The sequence below is a fragment of the Rattus rattus genome, chromosome 1 (assembly GCF_011064425.1).
Source record: "Rattus rattus isolate New Zealand chromosome 1, Rrattus_CSIRO_v1, whole genome shotgun sequence".
NCBI lineage: Eukaryota > Metazoa > Chordata > Mammalia > Rodentia > Muridae > Rattus > Rattus rattus.
Window position 1 is genome coordinate 22,966,928 of NC_046154.1, and position 21,355 is coordinate 22,988,282.

At 45.5% G+C, this 21,355-nt stretch overlaps 1 protein-coding gene across 1 annotated transcript in view; it reads left to right on the top strand.

Moving 5' to 3' along the window:
- The window catches only part of Clic4 (chloride intracellular channel 4), a 59,599-nt gene that overhangs the window by 21,364 nt on the left and 16,880 nt on the right, over nt 1-21,355 (top strand). Inside the window, exon 2 of the mRNA XM_032896277.1 lies at nt 9,991-10,100. Within this exon, the coding sequence (XP_032752168.1) occupies nt 9,991-10,100 (110 nt within the window). The remainder of the gene's footprint in view (nt 1-9,990; nt 10,101-21,355) is intronic.

Genomic DNA, 21,355 nt, shown 5'->3' on the forward strand with positions numbered 1-21,355 from the left:
AAAACCAAAAAAGGAAAAAGAAAGCTCTTGATAAACATTCATCAGACAAAGCAATGAATTGTTCCTTCTTTGAGCATAGAATCTGTCCTTTAATGTGGTTTCAGATGCCTTTTGTGGCTCAGTCTTGTGCTCACTGAGCAGCTTCATTTTCCTTGATCTAGGAGATCTGTGGGCATTGCCTCTGAAGCAGGCCCCTGGCCTTTCAGTGAGTACTTGGCTGCCCTTAAGCACTTAGTGGCTTTATATTGATATTATCCGTTTCTTCCACAAACTGTAAGATCAGGAGATCAGGCCTGTTCATTCCCCCTCGTTAGCCCAGTGCCTGCTGCCGCACTTGGAGACTGCTGGGAAAGTGGAGATGGCTTCCAGGCACGGGGTGTGTGCTGTAAGGTGTCCTGCTCTCACACCTTGGGGGGCAAATGCTACCAGCTCACTCACAGCTTAGAGCAGTCTAGATGGCAGCCATGGGGAAGACCCTGGGCTGCTGCTGCTCTACTCAAAGAGCGCTCCCTTTCTTAGTCCTTGTCACACACCCTTCTGTTCTTGGAGGTAACGCCAGAGACTAAACCACTGAGCTAACCCCAACCCTTCCAGCCAGTCTAAGCTAGAGGTAAATGACTGTGTGTGTGTGTCTGTGTGTCTGTGTGTCTGTGTCTGGTTGAGCCACTTGTGGTCATGAATAACAGAAACTCTGCATCCAGTGTGGCTTCAACAGGTAAGGAAACAGGTTGTTGATAAAAAGGGAGGGCGGGGGGGGTGGGGATTTAGGTCAGTGGTAAAGGGCTTGCCTAGGAAGCGCAAGGCCCTGGGTTCGATCCCCCAGCTCCGAAAAAAAAAACCAAAAAAAAAAAAAAAAAAAGGTATGGCTCTGTGTGTGGCACATTGGATACCAACCAGCTGCTTCCTTCTGATTCTCTTTGCTCTTGACTTCTAGTATTGATTTCAACCTCAGGATACTATCAGATCCTGCACAGCATCACGGACAAGGGAATTCCCCTTCTATAATCTTTGGGGTGTGTGTCTCTGTGTCTGTGTGAAAGATTCTGAAAACTGAACCCCAAGGCTTTTGCCTTTGCTTGCCAGGGAAATGTTTTATCACTGAGCTCTGTCTGTCCCAGCTTTCTTTTGTGTGTGTGTGTGTGTGTGTGTGTTTGTGTGTGTGTGAGAGAGAGAGAATCTGAATCTGAATCTGAATCTAAGTTACCCAGGCTGGCTTTGAAGTCTCGGTGTAGCTGAGTGTGACCCTGAGTTTCTGACCCTCCTGATCTCACCTTCCAAGCTCTGGAGTTAACAGGTGTGTGACACTGCTTGGTGTGTGCTGTGCTGAGGACGAGGCACGAAGTCTCTAACCGAAGCACACCCCAGCTCATTAATTGAAAATTTTGATTAAAATATGTCAGGAAGTAGTACAAAGTTTTTCTGCAGTAATGGCCTACAAGCCATAGGCATTACTTGTTCAGCAGTCAATAGAAAGCTAACAAGCAGTACAGTATTTATAGCGGATGAAACCCCACGGGAAGAACGTGATCTTACCTGACCACAGCCCAGGATGGAAGGGTGAGGTGTTGTGTTGCTGGGGCTCCTTGGGATCACAGCAGGGAGGAGGCTCAGCTTTACAAACACGTGTGTGTGTGGGGGGAGGGGGGCACCGGGACCTTTTAAAAATAGAACTATTAGCCACATTGGTAGCTGAACCAGAATTTGGTCATTTACCAAGGAAACAGACTCTGAGACTTGGTCTCAGTGAAGGCGAGGCTTCTTTCCCAGCTCCTCAGCCGAACCATGGGTAGCTGTGCTGAAGAGGACAGTAACCCATTTTAGTTAACACACAGAGTTTGATTCCAGGTGACCTTGGTAGTGACTGGGGATAAGGTTATTCAGCTAGGGGAGCACGGTAGTCGCTGTATTTCAGTTTGCTTTTTAAATTAAAGAGTAAGATGAAAAGATGTTTTGTACAGTTTGAATTTCCTTAATTCCCAGTGATTTAGACTAAGGCAAGACATTGTCAAGTGAACTGCCAGCTAAGAGGCAGAGCCAGTAGTGACCTCATTAGACCAAAACACAATTACTGGGGGTGGGGGGTGGCTTATGACATCCTTCCCCCTCCCCTTGAAAAGAGGGTTCATCTGCCTCTGTCTGGGATTAAAGGCATGTATCAGCATGTCCAACTGTTCTTGAATTTCAGTGTCTGGTTGTTTTTATGAGACTATAAACTGACTTGGATTAGCTAATTTTGAGCATGCTCTAGTTTAAGATTGGATAGGATAGCATTCTGTCTGTCTGTCTGTCTATCTATCATCTGTCTATCTATAGAAAGGAGTTCACTATGTAGCCTCATCTGGCCTGGACTATATAGGCTATGCTGGGACTCAGATCCTCCTCCTCCTCTGCCTCCTGAGTGCTGGGATGGAAGGCGCGCACCATCACTATGGGTCAACAAGAAGCATTCTTTTAATAGGGAGTTAGGGGATACCTGTTGTTATTTACCAACTGGCTGTCAGTTACCGGCCTTCAAAGAGCTGGGTCCAAAGCAGAATTTAACCTTGGGGCAGGTGTCCTGAATCTCGACCTGGAGCCGGATCTGGTAATTTGCATTTAAATCTATTTCACTGAAGACTTTGTTTCTAGGTATTTATTTGAACTTGTACTTCCCAAACAGATCCCCTATTTCCAGAGCTTTTCTACAGTCATTCTGGATTCCCACTTCATTCTCATGTATTTTGGATAGAAAAGTTTTGATTTGCTGTGAAAGGTTCATGTCCATCTTGTAAATGTATCTATTAATTATATTTGTCCCACACAAATTACACCTACTGAAAAGCAAGAAAGGGCACACAGTGAGTGGCAGTCTCCCGCTCCTAATTTTGGAGCCACTTATATTGTGTACGTTAACTGTTGATTTCCCATAACAATCGGGAGAGGTCTGTACAGTCCTTTGTAGAAGATGCTAACAGCCCACGGAGGGCAGGGTCACTTGACTGCAGGAGTGGTGGGGTTTCCTGAGCCTGTCTAGGTGAGCGCTCCTAGCTGGCTAGTATCCTCGGCTGAGTGAGTGGATCCACCTATGGACAGGATTAATTCCAAGAGCTTGCTTTGTAAGAACACAGTTCATCTTCAGGGGTAAATGCGCTGTGTGCCAGCCTGGAGTTGCATCTAGCCCTGATTGGTTGTCATATGATTTCAGAAGGGGCCAGTCAGCTCCTTTCTCTGTGGCTAGGCTTCAGGAGACGAGGAACACCCGGAGTCTGCAACCTTCATAGTTGTTATTCTTTTGAGATGGGCGCTCTCTATTATGCTGCCCTGGCTGTCCTAGAACAAGCCTGCAGTCTTGTCCTTGGCTGTTTTATTTACAAAGACAGAACTTGGGAACAAAGTGATTCCTCCATGCCATATCATGAGTTTGTTTATCAAATTATAGGATTGTGATATTGGTACAGGCTGGCCACAGCCCAAGATTATTGGTATCCTAAGTAAAGGTTATTTTGGCTTCATTCCAATTGGTGTAGTCAGCTTTGTGTACTCACATGGAATAGTTTATTAACTTATTGTATATCTGTGGTCTTGGTGTGTACGTATGCACATGTATGCATGTGCGTGTATATGCATGTGTGTTTGTAGGTCAGAAGACAACTCTGAGGAGTAGACTTTCCATTTACCCCAGGGACCCTGGGGATTGAACGCAGGTCACCAAGCTTATGCTACAAGTGCCTTTGTCTGCTAGGCCATTTATTTCATTGACATTACGCAGAGTGCGCCTTAAAACAGCTCCACAGGCTCCTGCATGCACACTGTGTACACATATATAGACAAGCTAGACACATGCACAAGACATAAATAAAGATGATTTACAGGGGGTGACCAAAACCCAAACACAAAGTACAAAGATAGACTACCAGTCGGAAGGCTTTATTATGGAAGATTCTTGGAGACTTTCCTCTCTGGTCTCTGGAAGACAAGGGACTCTGTAGACTAGTGACCGAGTGCTCAAGTTGAAGGGGTTGTTAGGCTGTGTTTGTGTTCTCTCTCTCTCTCTCTCTCTCTCTCTCTCTCTCTCTCTCTCTCCCTCTCCCTCCCTCTCCCTCCCTCTCCCTTCCTCCCCCTTCCTTCTTCCCCTTCCTTCCCTCCCTTCCTTATTCCCTTCCTCCCCCTTCCCTCCTCCCCCTCCCCCTCCTCCCTCCCTCCCTCCCTTCTTCCTTCCTTCCTTCCTTCCTTCCTTCCTTCCTTCCTTCCTTGAGACATGGTTTCTCTGTGTTGCCCTGGCTGTCCTGGAACTCACTATGTAGAGAAGCTGGCTTTGGATTCAGACACCTGCCTGCCTCTGTCTCCTGAGTGCTGGAATTAAAGATATGCACCACCCCACTGTGTGCGTGTTTATTTTTAATTTTTTACATGCTAGTGATACAGTCCTGAAATAATGAAGTAGTTTAGGGGTCTTGGGCTCGTTTTCTCTTCCAGTTAAAGAATTTAAAAGGCAGGAAAATTCTAAAGTGTAACAGCAGCAGAGAAACCTTGAGCACTGCAGACAGGAGTTAGGGGAAGGTGGGTTTGAGGAGACATGCGTGCTGCAGACACACGCAGGGGAAAGGTCCTCTGCAAGCCCGAAATGCCGTCCCTTCTCCAAGAGCCTTCCTCCTCTGCTTTGGGATTGGTCAGTGTATAGACAAGATGGTTGATTGGTCCACAGCAGTGTTATGACCCGTCCAGATCAGGACTTGAAGTTGTTGACCCGTCCATCAGCAGGGGCCCTGCTTGTGGAAGACAAGGCTTTTGTTTGTCTCAGAGGAGATTGAGGAAGAAGTCAGCCATCTTGGAGATTCACCACCTTTATTACCTAGTAATGGCCCCTCCTTGTCTGTCTGAACTCCTGGTCTCTTACTAGGTTTGAACCCAGGATGACATGCATACTAGGCAAGTGCTTTACCACTCAACTAACACCTTAGCACAGTGAGCGCATGCTTTATACATGAAGTATCTTTAAACTCTAGACACATTCACTAAACTCCTAGCATGTGAAGAGCACTGTGGGTGCCCTGACCCGGCCAGTCCTGTACGCGCTCTGAATCAGTGTCCACAGAGGCCAGTTTATTGACGATGGAAACACAGCTCCTGAGTAACAGAGTCACCATCCACCCAGATGTGTCTGCGAGCTCAGGCTTGGATATTCTGTGTACCCTGCAGACCCAGTAGAAAGGTGACACGGTGAGACCTTGAGAGCACACGGTGGTTTCAGCACGCTTAACAGAGCTTGGAGATAGGTGATGGGAGTTAGGGACATTCACTTATCCTGTCACCTTGTGACTGATTTGTAAATAAATCTAAATCGAAGCAAGTCAGCTGAGTGCTGAGAGCTGTATAGCTCTTCTTTCCCTTCCCTTTTTCCCTCCCTTCCTACTTCCTCCCCTCCCTTCCTCCCTCCTTCCATCCTTCCCTTCCTCTATTCTTTTCTCTTTAGTTATGGTTTTGTCACCGGGTTTTTGTTCCATAGAACTGGTTCTCAACTTGCGACCCCTTTGGGGTAATATATCAGATATTCTGTATATCGGATACTTTCATCTTGATTCATAACAGTAGCAAAATTACAGTTAATGAGAGAGCGATGAAATAATTTTATGGTTCGGGTCGTGGCGACATGGGACTGTATTAAAGGTCGCAGCATTAGGAAGGGTTGAAAACCACTGTGCCATAGGTTCAGGAAGTGCTGGCCTCAGATTCGCTGTGTAGTTTGCTGAGTCCCTCTCGACTCAGTCTCCTGCATCCTGGGACTACAGGTGTGGACTCCCACGCCCACAGACATTTAATTTAGATCAGTAAAATCTACACTAAAGGTAAATAGAATATTTAAAAAATGTAAGTTATCCTTTTGGTAATACATTGCTCTGTATGTGCTCCAGAAAATTCGTGGAGGTAAAGAACTCGGTGGTAAGTAGGTGATTCTTGTCTTCTGGTCCCAGCTTCTTACTCTCTTCCCCTGGTCACTATCACCTCTCACCCCTAGTCCTGGGAAACAGAGATAAAGTTATTAAAGCCCCCTTTTAGTTATTTTCAAATCTGACAAAAGACTGATTAAACTAGGTTTTCTGAGTGAGCAGTTCCTTAACCTTGACTTAGTAAAACATTAAAATGTTCATGGTGTCTGCCACTGACCCTATTCTGCAAGGTGGGGGCTAATCCAGTGGTTTCCCATTAAATGCAGTTGCAGAATAAGCTCTGGATACGGTTAATTGTTTTCTCCTGGCCATTCCTGAACTGGTGATCCGCTTGTCTCAGTCTGCAGAGTGTTAGGAACACAGGCACATCCTATCAAAAACCTGCTGATCGTACTTTTTTTTGGGGGGGGGTTGGTGTTTGTTTTGTTGTTTTTGGGACGGGATCTTAGTATATATAGTCTTAGAACTTATTGTGTAGGCCAGGCTGGCCTTGAACTCATAGAGACCCTCCTGCCTCTGCCTCCTGAGGGCTGGGGTTAAAGGTGGACACCACTATACCTGGCTTTATGCCTTTGTTCAGGTTGGATGGTTTTTACTCTCCTAGTTTATAGGTTCTTTCCTCTCTGCCTTCCATTTGACTTTGGAGGCTAGCAACTGAAGTTTTGTTTTGGTGTATGGTATCGAGGCTTACAGCTTTGCTATGGCGTCTGGGTGGCAGAAGAGAGAGGAAGGTATTGAGGTTCCGTAATCTTGTCAGTGGCATGCCCACAGTGACATAAAGTTCCTGCTAGTCCCCGTCTTGTAAACGCCCGTAGTGCCTTCCCTATGGGCCATGGCGCCCAAGCCTTTAAGGTGGGTGAGACACTATACCAGAGTCCCGCAGCGTCCATCTGCTGAGCCCCTTCCGGTTACTGTAACTTTGGACTTGAAAGTAGCTGGTGCTCTTCGTGTCTCTGTTTACACTTCTTTGCTGAGACTTGCTAGGCTTTCTTTCGTTTCAAGGTACTGACACTTACTCGGCAAAGCGTTTTTATCTCCGCTCCTAGACTTTTTGTCAGGTAATTTTCTTACCTGTCATCTTGCTGTGGTTGCCTTTTAAAGATTTGGTTTGATAGAGTTGTTGGTGTTGCATGGCATTTCATTATAACAGCCCGGTCTGATCGACTGACTCTAATGTTTCCATCCCGGCAGGAGGTCCAGGGGGAGGCCACGGGAGCACAGCACTGTAGGCAGAGGAGGAGGAAGCCCAGGGGCCCCACTGACAGCCACAGTGACCTGACAGGCAAACGCTACCGGACCTTCCACTCAGCTTACTAGTACATACCCCTTTCCTCCGTATCTCTGTCTAGAAGTTGGGGTTCCTGCCCCCAACTCTGGATTCTCTGAAATTGAAGTCTCGGGATGTGAGACCAGACTGGTTTTGCATGTTTTCGTTGGATTATTTTATTTTACTATTTATTTATTCTCTCTCTCTCTCTCTCTCTCTCTCTCTCTCTCTCTCTCTCTCTCTCTCTCTCTCTCTCTCTTTCTCTCTCGCTCTCTCTAGCACTTGTCCCAGCACACATGTGGAGGTCAGTGGGCAGGTTTGGGGAGTAGGTTTCCTCCATCATTGTGTCGGTTTGGGGGATCGAACCTAGGTCTTAAGCCCGTGTGAAAGCTCTATACCTGCTGGGCCATCTTGCTGGTGCTTTCCTTTGGTTCTTAAAATAAGAGCATACAATTTTTAAATTAAAAAATTTTTTTTTAGGTGTATGAGTGTGTTTGCGGAGGCTAGAACGGGCAGTTTCGAACCACCGTGTAGGAACTGACCCGGAGTCCTCTGGAAGAGCAGCCAATGCTCTTAACCACTGAGCCGCCTCTTTATCCCCTTCCTTGGATTAGAGAGCTGAAGTAGACTTGCTTTAGAAAGTAAATTTTACACAACTTTCAGAATTAGTGATTCATTCTGACCATAAATTCTGAATGTTATTAGTAGGAAATAGGTTTTTTTTAAATTAAAGGTCATTTATAGCTATCCTATGTTCTCTGATGACAGTGGGGTCTGGGACCTTCTTTCTTCCGGTATCCTTTGTTTATTTTTTTAAAGCTCTCTGTGACTCCCCTTATTATATTTATTTCAGAAAGCTTTGGTGTTGTGTGGAACCCAGGGGAGCCTTGTGAGCACTGGAACATTAAGCTATCTCCTCAGCCACTAGTGTTGGTTAGGGACTCAGTGATGTTTTACTGAAGTGGCATTTCACTGGTGCACCTCTGAGTGTCGGGTGGGTTACTTTAGGAAAGCAGTACCTCCCTCAACCCCAAATGTCTATCACCAGTTATTTTAGTTTGTTTTAGGAAGTGTCAGGGGCATTGTCTGTAGAGGGCGAGAAAAGAAACAAAGTATGTTTTTGTAGACTCAACTTATTTAAAACACGTTCTGGTTTTAGATGCTTTTCCACCAAATGTTGCATAGAGAGTGGCAGTGCAAATGGCCTTCTGCTCATAGACACTCATATGGCTGTGTTTGCTATGTGTGTAAACAGGCAGGCAGACATCCACATTACTTGTTGCTTTCATAAATCCAAACCCCACAAGGATACATTGCTCAGATGAACCAGGCTGAGAACCAGGCTCTTGGCTGCCCTTGTGAATGGCCAGGCCATGAAGGACTGGCTGAAGTAGAGTGAAGATGAGCTGAAGTGTGTTTCTCCTGAGTCGGGCTGGGACGGCTCAGGCTGGGACGGCTCAGGCTGTCCTCCAACTTGCACTGTAGGAGAAGATGACTTTGAAGATGACTCCTGATCCTCCTGCCTCTGCCTCTTAAGTGCGGGAATTGTAGGTGTGTGGCACCACACCCTCCTCCCCATCTCCCTTTGAATCTTGGGGCATGCCTGATAAAATTAAAGATTAAAAAAACTTGTTCAAGTGTCTGATTATATTTTCTTGCTCCATGAAATAACATGGGTGTAGACTATTTATAATGTGTTTTTTTTTTTTTTTTGGTTGTTTGTTTGTTTTTTTCCAGACGATGTTTCTCTGTGTACCCCTGGCTGTCCTGGAGCTCACTGTAGACCAGGCTAACCTCGAACTCGGGAAGCATAAAAGCATGCGCCACCACTGCCGGGCTCTATCTACCACCTTTAATGATTCTGATGATCGGCAGTTATTTAACTCTTTGAAGACCGATATGAATAAATTTCTTGTTTTTATGTTGCCTTATAAAAAATACTGTTTCCAGGCATTGGTGGTGCACATCTTTAATCTCATCACTTGGGCAAATAAGGCAGTCTGACCGAACCCAGATTGAGGACTAAAGTGGAGGCTTTAGGCTTTTTGCTCTACAGAGTGAGCTCTGGGACAGCCAGGGCTACACAGAGAGAACCCCTGCATTTAAAAAAAATGATGAAGAAGAAAGGAAAGGATACTGTCAGGCCCATGGCAGACCTTGCCGAAGTCAGGGATGCGTGTGTCCTTGGGTATGGTACACATCTCAACACATCGGCCTGTACTAGGTAATTTTCTATTGCTGTGATAAAAATCATGACCAGGGCAACTCATAGAAGGAAGGATTAATAAACCCTTAAGGGCTCTAGAGGTATAAGTTGTCACCATCACAGTGGGGCTGTGTGACAGTGGACACCAGGCTTGGCTGCTAGAGCAGCCGCTGAGAGCTCACATCTCAGACCATAAATAAACCATGACCTATCGCCCACCCCCAGTGGCATACATCCTCCACCATGGCCATGCCTCCTAGTCATATCCAAAGAGTGCCACAGACTGAGGTCCAGGTATTCAAATGCCAGAAACCATGGGGGACATCCTCGTCTCTTAGCCATCGCACATCTATCTCTTAGCTAAATGTGACTTTGAAGAGAAGTAAAATGAAATTTCCATCACACTGGTTTGGCAATCGTTTTAAGCAGTCATTAGCCAGCTGGTGCTGCTGGCTGCTCACGAGAGAGCAGCATAACAGCGACCTGCGACTCCTTGCTGCCCCTGATGTCCCCACTGGAATCCATAGGTAGCGCTGCTGATTGAGTGCCATCGTGTTGACCTCATCTTTAATGTTTGCTTCTGTCTCCAGGCCGGCAGTGATGGTGAGAGCATAGGAAACTGCCCCTTTTCACAGAGACTCTTCATGATCCTTTGGCTCAAAGGAGTCGTGTTCAGTGTCACCACCGTTGACCTGAAAAGGTAAGGCCTGGCTGTGTGTGTAATTGGCTCGCGAGTGTGCAGTTTTACCTTCAGCTCGGGGCCTTCCTGCCCTCTGCTTTGATGGCACATGAAAGAAACAGACGTTATTCAAGTTCTCTGTTTAAGCTTTAACCTGTGTAAACATCAGGGTCCACTTGCAGGGTCACCTACAAGTCCTAGTTTTTCTATTGGTGCCTTTGCTACCCTTGGCTCCATGTGGTTGGGTCTCCCTGGGAACCTGTTAACCCTAAATCTCTGAGCAGTCCCTGAGGCCAAAGTTTAGTGCGGAAGCAGCGGAAACCCTTGAGTTCCCCAGCATAAACACAAGCCACCAAGAGCAGCCTCTGGCTGACCTATTCCTAGGCTCAGGGATGATCGTGAATGGTAGCCTCTGAGGGGTGCAAGGGGTGGCCATAGCTTAGAGGCAGGCAGAGCACTTGCCGTCCCGGCACGCGCAGAAATGGGGTCCAGTTGCAGTTTGAGGAGGGGAAGGCAAGAATAGGAGTTTCAGAGAGAAGAGTAATGTGCTGTTTCATTTAACCTATTTTTCAGGGAGTAGTGTATTTTCTCTGATAATAAAGCACTTCTGTTTAAAATAAGAGCAGCCTTGCTGCTGGTTGAAGATGTGTCTCCAAAGGCCAGAGTAAGGGAGGCTAAGAACAATTCTGACAAGTAGGAAGCCCCTCCCCTGAATTCTGTTTTTGCTTTTTGTTTGTTTGTTTTGTTTTTTAAAGCCAATATCTCTGAAGAACACTTATGTTCCTGTAGTCCCCAAAGACAAATCTCAATAGCTCTCTGGCCAGCCTAGCTAAAATGGCGAGCTCTGGGTTCAGAGAGAGAGCCTGTTTCTGGGGCTGGAGAGTTGGACTTCCAGAGGACCCAGGTTTAATTCCCAGCTTCTTCATGGCAGCTCACAATCATCTGTAACGGGAGTTCCAGGATCAGATGTCCTCTTCTGGCCTCTGGGGGCACCAGACATACAAATGGTACACAAATATGAATATAGACAACACACACACACACACACACACACACACACACACACACTCACTCTCTCTCTCTCTCTCTCTCTCCCTCCCTCCCTCTCCCTCCTTCTCACACTAAAATTAAAATTTAAAAAATGTGTGCTGGAGAGATGGCTCAGTGGTTAAGAGTACTCACTGCTCTTCCAGAGGTCCTGAGTTCAAATCCCAGCAACCACATGGTGGCTCACAACCATCTGTAATGAGATCTGATTCCCTCTTCTGGTGTATCTGAAGACAGCTACAGTGTACTCATAAAATAAATAATTCTAAAAAAAAAAAATTTTTTTTTAAAAATGTGTACCAATGAAACTCAAGGATCTGGCAGTGGAACTGTCATGTTTATATATAATGTAAAACTGTTTCCTGTTTCCTTTCCTGGTGGTGTATATTGAATGCATTATCTTGTGTGTGCTAGGTTCACACTAGGTTCACACTAGGCTCACACTGGGCCATCTCTGTAGCCCCATAGTGCTCCTGACAGTGATACATAAATGCTGTGGCCTTGGGTACTAATTACTTCTTAGGCATTTGAGGTTGTTAATAATAGTGTCTAGGGAAAACCGTCGTCAGGCTGCTGGTTGACGTGTGGCAGAACTGATGGCTGTTTATCCTGAGAGTTGTCCTAGAGCTCTTCCAACTGAGGTGAGCGTCCCATGGGTCTCTCAGTGCTTTATCATTTGTTTTTTTACCTTTTAATTTTTCTTTCAAGACAGGGTCTCCCTCTCTGTGTAGCCCTGGCTGTCTTGGAACTCAGTGTGTAGCCTAAGATGAACACAAGCAGAGACCCTCCTGCCTCTGTCCCCGAGCGCACTCTCATCGCTGGCTTATTATCTTACTTCTTTGGAAAAGTGTTGATTTAAAAGTATATTTGTGGGCTGGAGAGATGGCTCAGCGGTTAAGAGCACTGGCTGCTCTTCCAGAAGTCCTGAGTTCAAATCCCAGCAACCACATGGTGGCTCACAATCATCTGTAATGGGATCCGATGCCCTCTTCTGGTGTGTCTGAGGACAGCGACAGTGTACTCACATACATGAAATAAATAAACAAACTTTTTTTAAGAAGTGAAGTTGTTAGCTGAACGCGCTGTGCATCTTTGGGAGGCAGAGGCAGGGCATTGTTGTGCACTCAAGGCTGGCCTGAGCTATGACGTGAGACTCTGTTTCAGGGGTGGGGAGTATGTAACCATGCAGTGTGCAGTCTTTGGGGAACCCCTCTGAAGATAGAATGTGGATGTAGAAAAAGCGCCCTTGATTTCAGTAAGAGTTAAAGTGACTACCGGCTCCTGGGAAGACATTGGTCTATTCATGTTGGACGGAGCTATTTTAAGAATGAAGTAAGTCACACAGTAATCCTCCTATTACTTTTATTTTCCTACATATATTCAAAAAGGAAGTTTCTCAGTATAACTCCTAAAAATAGACCATTCAGCGGACACACACCCTTACTATTCCTGAACTACGTGGCGTGTTCTATTCAGTTTTGGCGTGGAACAACCAACCCGACGGCCGTGACCTGCAGAGCTTTCTTTGATGGTTGACAGTTGGGGGTTGGCATATTTGGGAGTACTCCATATAAAAAAAGTGACAGTTGGGAAATAGGTATTTGGGGTCTTATAGCCAGGAAGCACCAGGATGAACATTTTCTAGGGCTATGCATCACATCGATAACAGAGAACACCTAGAGTTAAGGCCTGGGTCGTTTTTTCTCTGGAAACCTTAGGGCTCCAGTACAACTAAAACAGATTTTGTGTCCTAGAGACAAGGTTTGCAGTATGTCCAGGTGGCAGTCCTGTCCTGCTCTCCGATCAGGTACAACTATTACAGTGTGTGTGATACCACACTCAGCTTAAACCTTCAGGGGGTAAAACCAAGGTGCTCAAGGCACCAATGACCCCCCTCCAGCCAGGTCACCAGTATTGCCATGGAGAGCATTGTTTTTAGGCGAGGTCTATGGTCTTCTCTCTTCAGTCCTTTCCTTGAACATTTTTAAAAGAAAGTAACCCAAGAGAGTGAGCGTTGGCTCAGAAAACAACATATAATAAACTTGTCACTAAAGAGTGAAGTACGCCATGGTATGAAGTACCTTCCATAATATATACTTAGTTTTAAAGCTTTGTGACTCTTTTTAGAAATCTATGGGGGAGAAAATACCCACTGAGCTTATTTTTCTGCATATCTTTGAAATTGCCCACTTTTGCAGTGAAAGTTCTGATCCCGGAGCATGCCAGTGCAGAGTGACAGCCCCCCAGAGCTGCTGAGAAGCCCACGCTGCCCCCTGAAGCACAGTGATTGTTAGTTTTCATCCCAAGAGCAGGCGGGTTGGCTCTGGCACTCTTGTGCCTTCTGAGTCTCAGTTGGTGTTAATGACTGGGCTGGCCTATGCGCACCCTCTGAGCCTTCATCGCTGGCTCCCAGGCAGCCTTAGTGCTGTAGTGGGCGTAGTTACCAGGCCTGTTTCTCGGTCATGATGAAGTTGTATTAAAGGCATTCTAGATAGTGGCATCCAGGCTGCAAAGGAATCTCAGTGTTGCAATTGCTATCTGAACAAAAGCTGTAGATGAATGTGTATTAGAACTGGGAGACATTATCGCATGTTATTGTGTGTGGGAAGAAGCAGAGTGGCTTGGGAGAAAGGAGTAAGGCCTGGCTCTGCTCGGAGAGTCTGGCCATAGGCTCCTCCCGAGACCTGGTGCAAGCAGGCTCATCTTGCTGAGGCCAGTTATTCATTCAAGATAGCAGGCCAATCTTCAGTACCAACTGTGTAGTTGCGCTTTTGTTCCAGTGTTCAGCCTACTTTCACCTATTGTCAGACCATCTTCAACCTCTTAATGAATAGAGTTTATTGGTTTACAGAGCTGTGTGGGTGACAAGGTTCATGGCAGTATCCAGGGTCTTAATTTTAAGACTTGAGCTATGCTCGTTCTGCCCAGGGGTTCCTAAGCCAGAGGCCAGCATCGCTATTACATCTTAGTCAAACCTTCCAGGACTGCCACTTGGTATTGATCGTGAGAAGGGGAGAGCAGAAGTGTAAGAAGGTGAATTTAGCAGGGGGCTTGTGGTCTTAGAGTTTGGGAGGCAGAGGCAGGAGGATCTCAGTTGAGTTCCAGGCCAGCCAGGATAGTGAGTCATTGTCTCAAACGACAAAAACAAAGTATAAGATGAGAGATCTGGGACTGAAGAGATGGCTCAATGGTTAAGAGCATAGGCTGCTCTTCCAGAGGACCCGGGAGACGGCTCAGTGTAGAAAGGAGTTGCTGGTCCAGCACGAGGACCAAAGTCCAGTTCTCCAGGGCTGAAGAAGAGCCACCCTGTGTTCCCAGCACCCACTGGCAGCTCACAACTGTCTGTAACTCCAGGTCCAAGGGATCTGACACCTCACATAGACATGCATGCAGACAAAACAATGTACATAAAATAAAAATAAATTATTTAAAATAAAAGATGAGGGAGCTGGAGAGATGGTGGTTAAGAGCAACTGCTGCTCTTCCAGAGGTCCTGAGTTCAATTCCTAGCACCCACATGGTGGCTCACAACCATCTGAGATGTGGCCTCCTCTGGTGTGCAGGCATACATGCAGGGAGACCACTGTATACATAATAAATAAATAAATCTTTAAAAGTACAGAGAAGGGGTTGGGGATTTAGCTCAGTGGTAGAGCGCTTGCCTAGGAAGCGCAAGGCTCTGGGTTCGATCCCCAGCTCGAAAAAAAAAAAAAAAAAAAAAAAAAAGTACAGAGAAATGATAACTTTAAGAAGTTAATTGTCTGTCAATCTGTCTGTCTGGTGTATGCATGTGTGTGCAGCCAGAGGGGAATGTTGGGTGTCTTGCTTTATCATTCTTTTTTTTTTTCTTTTTCTTTTTTTTTTTCAGAGCTGGCGACTGAACCCAGGGCCTTGCACTTTCTAGGCAAGCGCTCTACCACTGAGCCAAATCCCCAACTTTTTTTTTTTTTAAAGATTTATTTATTCATTTATTATATATAAGTACACTGTAGCTGTCTTCAGATACACCAGGAGAGGGCATCGGATCTCTTTACAGATGGTTGTGAGCCACCGTGTGGTTGCTGGGAATTGAACTCAGGACCTCTGGAAGAGCAGTCGGGTGCTCTTAACCGCTGAGCCATCTCTCCAGCCCCACTCTTCTTCTTAACCCCTTGAGAACAGGTTCTCTTATTTTATGTGTGTGGGTGTTTGGCCTGCATATATGTCTGTGCACCACTTGCATGTCTGGTGCCCACAGAGGCGAAGAAAGGGCGTTGGATATCGTAGATCTGGAGTTACAAAATGGCTTGTGGGCTACTCTGTGGGTGCTGGGAATTGAACCTGGGCCCTTAGGAAGGGCAATTCTCTTAATCTCTGAACCATTGCTCCATCTCTGAGAACAGGATTTCACCGTTTTGGCCAGGCTGGCTCTTGAGATCTTCCTGTTTCTCCTCAGTGCTGGAGTTACCGTCACATACGACCACCCCAGGGTTTTACTTGAGTCCTGAGGATCTGGACTTTGGTCCTCAGGGTTGCCCAGCAAGCACACTGAGTCTTCTCCCAGCCCTGACAGTAGTGTGTTTTAATCATAAAGGACAGTCATGTCTGCCATACCAGTGAATCAGGTATTTCCTGTGTGCTTTCCTTGAGAGAATAAATGGGGGTCATTTTTTGAAAGCCCGGGAAATGTACAGTTCTGTTCTTTGTTAACCACGAAAAATCTTGCTTGCACTGTCATAATGATTTCCTCCTCCAAATGTAGGCACATTATTTGTAATATAGTGGCACGAGTCAGACTCACAGTCTAGTTACTATAGTAACAAAACTGTTATGGAAGATTATTGTGATAGTTTAGACTTCAATGTAGTTTCATAATAGTTCAAAATGTAGCAACAGAGCCATGCATGAAACCGATAGTACCAAGCCTTTTAAAAGGAGTTATAAACTTGGAGCAAAATGTAATTTTCAAATAGACCTACAAGGTGTTTTCAGTTTTCTTATGTCTCAAGGTGGTCATGGTAGTGACGCCTGCAATCCCAGGGTTATAAGAAGCAAGAATCTTGAGTGTCAGGCCAGCCTGAGGCATACATGAGACCCTGTCTCAGAGCATCAGCTGCAACATCAGCAACCCGTCCGCCAACCCCCACCCCCACCACCATGTATGCCTTTCTTGTCCTACTTTCTGGACTCTTCGGTAAGTTGAGAAATGAGTGGCTTGTTCCCGGTACGTCTTCAGTAGCAGATGCATGAATGACGCATGCAGAGAGTAAATGTAACGGAACAGGGCGGGCTTCTGGAGAGATTGCTTGGTTTCCTGTGACTAGTCAGTCATTCACGAAAGGCAGCTTCAGCTTCCTTCATGAGGCTGACGTAAGCTGCTGAGCCTCTGAACCTCTGACCAGCTCTGCAGTTCATCTCAAGACAGCTTTACAAATAGATTCTGAGCTAGATAGTGTGTGTCTGTCCCTCCGTCTGTCTTTCCGTTTTCTTTCCTCTGCTCCTCTTTTCTTTTCTTTTTTTTTCTTTTGTTTTTAGATTTATTTATTGTACATAAGTAGCTGTCTTCAGACACACCAGAAGAGGGCATCTGATCTCATTACAGATGGTTGTGAGCCACCATGTGGTTGCTGGGAATTGAACTCAGGACCTCTGGAAGAGCAGACAGTGCTCTTAACCACTGAGCCATCTCTCCAGCCCAAACTGTATCTGTTTTTAAGACATTTTGCTTTTTAAGTTATGTGTATAGGTGGAGTCCAGCAGAGAGCATTAGACCTCCTGAACTGCCTGCCGTAGGTGCTGGGAACTGAACTCGGAGCCTCTGCACGAGGAGCAGGCACTTAACCCTGAGCCATCTCTCCAGCCCTGTAATGCATATTTTCCTAAACCTCTTACCAATACAAATTCTGCTTATACATTGTGTTTTTAAAACGAGTTCTGAAGTCTTGAGTGACATTTTATTTTTAAAAACATTGCTTCCCAGAGGTAGATGGATTTTTGTGAATTTGAGACCAGCCTGGTCTACAGAACTAGTTCTAAAACAGCCAAGGCTATACAGAGAAACCGTTTTGCAATAACAAAACAAACAAACAAACAAAACTATTGCTTCACAAATCGATCTTGAAGTAGACAAAAATGAGCTGATTGTTACATGAAGCAAAAATCAGTGAAATCCTGTAACCACTTTAACTGGGCAAGAGGAGTGAAGTCAGAAGACTGCACATGGTAATTAGTAAAGAGTCACTGACCAGAGTGAAACAGCCCGAGGCAACTGGAGATCCCTGCTGGCCACCGTCCTGAGGCCGCTGCTTTTGGGTTCTGTTTGTATTTTGTGTGTGTGTGTGTGTGTGTGTGTGTGTGTGTGTGTGTGTATAGAATAGTAAATATAATGCCATGCTTTGAAAATTGGTCCCTTTGAAACAGAACTCCAGAGACACAGTCCTTTCCTCTCCGTTTCAGTCAGAGACAGGCGACCCACAAGAGCCACCGTATGCCAAGCACCTGGCACTCAGCCACCAGCCTCACACCTTCCAGTTGCTGCTAGTGGGATGAATTAAATTTTAATTGAAATGAAGCCACTAAGCTTCTTACAATATTAGCTCCAATTGGGTTTCCTCTTTTCTTGTTTCTGTCTGTCTGTCTGTCTGTCTCTCTCTCTCTCACTCACTCTTTCTCTCTCTCTCTCTCTCTCCCTCTTGTTGTTTTGCTTTTCATCTAGAAATAAGATGGGGAAGAACAGAATAAAGTATTTTGGTTAGGAGACTGCTAGAGTAAACCAGGACTACAGCCGGACGTAAGGCCTTGGCTCTGGAGCGAGTGTCTGCAGTATTTCAAGGCAGGAGCTCCGCTTTTGTCACTTAGGGAGCCGTGAACAAGCTTAAGTGAACTGTGGGATTGTGTTGAAGGCCTTTTAGGAAGCAAACTGATGTCCTAGAGTGTTAAGCCATTACTCAGTTTCCATCACCCCAAGCTGCAGTTACTTTCTGGAAAGCGTCTGTAAAAGGAGCCTTTGTGGGTCACATGGAACACTGAGGTCCTTAATTGCCAGGGGACAACTAGAAGTCACAGATGGCTTTGTGTGACTGCAACATACAGCTGGTGGAAAAGCCACCTCCCTGCCTGGGACTCCTGTTTGGTTGCTGCTGCTTACCCATGCAGAGGTGATAATGTTGTCCCCAAATCTCCCCTCGGGAATGAAGGGCCTTCATCACAACAGCTAATCCTTTGTGGTTCTCAGAATCTGTACAGCTTTCAAGCAGAAAGAAGATAGACTAATTACTAGCCATTAATATTAATGGGATTGCTAATCATAAGTATGCCTGGCTTCATGTTTCATTGTTGAATAAATCCTAAATTAGTCAGATTTTATGATTATAAAACATTTGATCTTGTGTATATAGTCAGTTCTGAACCCTTAACTATTAAAGGTAAAACTGATGCAAGCCGCCTTCTTACACAATGCTTTGTGCACACGACGCGGAAGCCCTGATGACTTCGTTTGCATCCCTTAGCTTGGCCTTTGATTTCTGTATGAGTGGTGGTAAAGTCCAGTCCCAAAGAAACTGCTGTTCACCCGGCTGGCGGGGCAGCAACTGGGAGGCTCTGCAGCCGGGAGCTTTGACGAGTCCTCTACTCAGGCTTCGCCCTCTTCCTTCCTCAGAAGTTGGTCTTCTGGAAACATGTTTTTCTGGGGAGCTTAAAAGCTTCCCTGAGGGCTGGAGAGATGGCTCAGTGGTCAAGAGCACTGACTGCTCTTCCACAGGTCCTGAGTTCAATTCCCAGCAACCACATGGTGGCTCACAACCATTTGTAATGAGATCTGATGCCCTCTTCTGGTGTGTCTGAAGACAGTCGACAGTGTACCCACATACATGAAATAAATAAATAAATCTTAAAAAAGAAAAAAGCTGGGGTTGGGGATTTAGCTCAGTGGTAGAGCGCTTGCCTAGGAAGCGCAAGGCCCTGGGTTCGGTCCCCAGCTCCGGAAAAAAAAAAAAAAGAAAAAAGCTGTGGAAGTAAAAGCTATTTACTTTGGTCCCTTCCAAGGGCTGTTTTTAAAGCACTGAGCCTTTTCTTTCTTTTATCCAATGTAAACTCTTCATAAAATAATATTTATAGAAAGATAGGCTATATGTTTTTACCTTCCACTTAGGCATATAATTTATTGTGTTATAAATGTATTGATAAAGTTATGCTTTATGATTTTTGGAGTGATAAAATTGGTTTTTAGGTGGTCAAAATTTGCACTCAGTCAGATTACTTTCTTACTCATTGGAATTAGTCCATGTGCACTGTGTGCACACGTGTGTTTGTGAGTGTGTGTTCACTCGTGTGTGCGGATCCTGAATTAAGGCTTTGTGCATTCAGGGAGCTGTTCTGACACTGAGCTTCAGCCGTGGCCCCTCGTTGTGCAGGTTGAGTCTTGATAAAATCCTATTTTATTATTTTCTGCTTCTCATTGTTTGGTCTTTTTTTTTTTTTTTTTAAAGATTTATTCATTCATTATATGTAAGTACACTGTAGCTGTCTTCAGACACACCAGAAGAGGGCATCAGATCCCATTACAGATGGTTGTGAGCCACCATGTGGTTGCTGGGAATTGAACTCAGGACCTCTGGAAGAGCAGTCAGTGCTCTTTTTTTTTTTTTTTTTTTTTGGAGCTGGGGACCGAACCCAGGGCCTTGCGCTTGGTGGGCAAGCGCTTTACCCCTGAGCTAAATTCCCACCCCGCAGTCAGTGCTCTTTTTTTTTTTTTTTTTTTTTTTTTTTTTTTTTTTTTTTTTTTTCGGAGCTGGGACCAACAGGGCCTTGTGCTTGTGTTAGGCAAGCGCCTACCACTGAGCTAAATCCCCAACCCCCGCAGTCAGTGCTCTTAACCGCTGAGCCATCTCTCCAGCCCCTGTTTGATCTTTTTAACTTGTGACTGAAGATTTGAGGATGTGTAAACCTTGAACTGAGTTTCTGAACCCTGTACAATGAGTTGAGAAGGAAGTAGATTATGAATGGAAGCAGTGTGAGTCTGAGGCCGAGTGGGTGACATACAGACAAAGGCCACCAAGGTCACAGTGATGGAAGATCAGCAGGCTTCTGGTGACGACCTAAGAGGATACTCCCGCTTCCCACGTGAGGTGAAGTAATAGACGTCTTCTAATTCAGGTTACTTTGAAAAGCAGCTGTAAAAGTCTTCCATTGTCCCAAGTTAAGGTGGGTCTGGGTCCTCCATTCTGTGCTGAGATCTTCTCACACTAAACACTGGAGAGACAGAGGCGGAAACCAAACCAGACTTTGAAGCAGTCCTCTTCTGCAGTTGAGAGTCCTGTCAGAATTTTCTTGGGTGTGGAAGAGCTAGACACCAGTGCCGGGCAGAGGGAGGGTGGGCTCTGAGTGGGAAAATTTGAACTAATTAGTAATTAAGTCTTCTATTTGTTCCTTTGCTTTGAAACCGGATCTCTATATAGATTAGACTGGTCTTGAACTCAGCCTGTCTGTGCCTCCCAGTGCTGGGATTAAAGATGTCAGCACAAAGCTAAGTTTTAGATCTTTGATTAGAATGTAGCCAAAGAAAGAGGTACTTTTTTTTTTCTAACCTAAATTAAAGATGGAGCTAGAGAGAGGGCATGGATGGATGGATGAATGGGACCAGGGGAAATGACGATAGCAGGGCTAACTGTAGGGTCTATTCTGTTGGAAATCCCTTTTAATGTCAAAGTCATTTTCTCCTTTGTGATATACTTAAAGGTATTTTAAATTCAAATTCTTTGCATTTGTGGTCAGGAAGGAAGGAAGAGGGCAGGCAGGCCAGCTAATTTAAAAATAGGATAAAGAGTTGTGTGGACTGGGGCGGGTGTGGGTAGGAGCTCTTTGAAGGTATATTGTTAGTGCTTGCTTTTTAATTGTGAAAAACTTCAGACATATCAGAATAGAATTAGCCAGCTACAGTAGGTAGCCCATGCGTGTAACCGCAGTACTAGGAGAACTGAGGCAGGAGCGTTAGAAAGCCCAGTGCCAGCTTGGATCTGGGTTCAAGTAAATTTGAACACAGTGAATTTGGGGCCGGCTTGGGCTATACGAGACCTTGTCTTTTTTTTTTTTTTTTTGGTTCTTTTTTTCCGGAGCTGGGGACCGAACCCAGGGCCTTGTGCTTCCTTGGCAAGCGCTCTACCACTGAGCTAAATCCACCCCCCCTTTTTTTTTAAAGGTAGAGAAAACACTTGCCCACACCTCCTGCTCAGTCATAGAACTGATCATTTTCG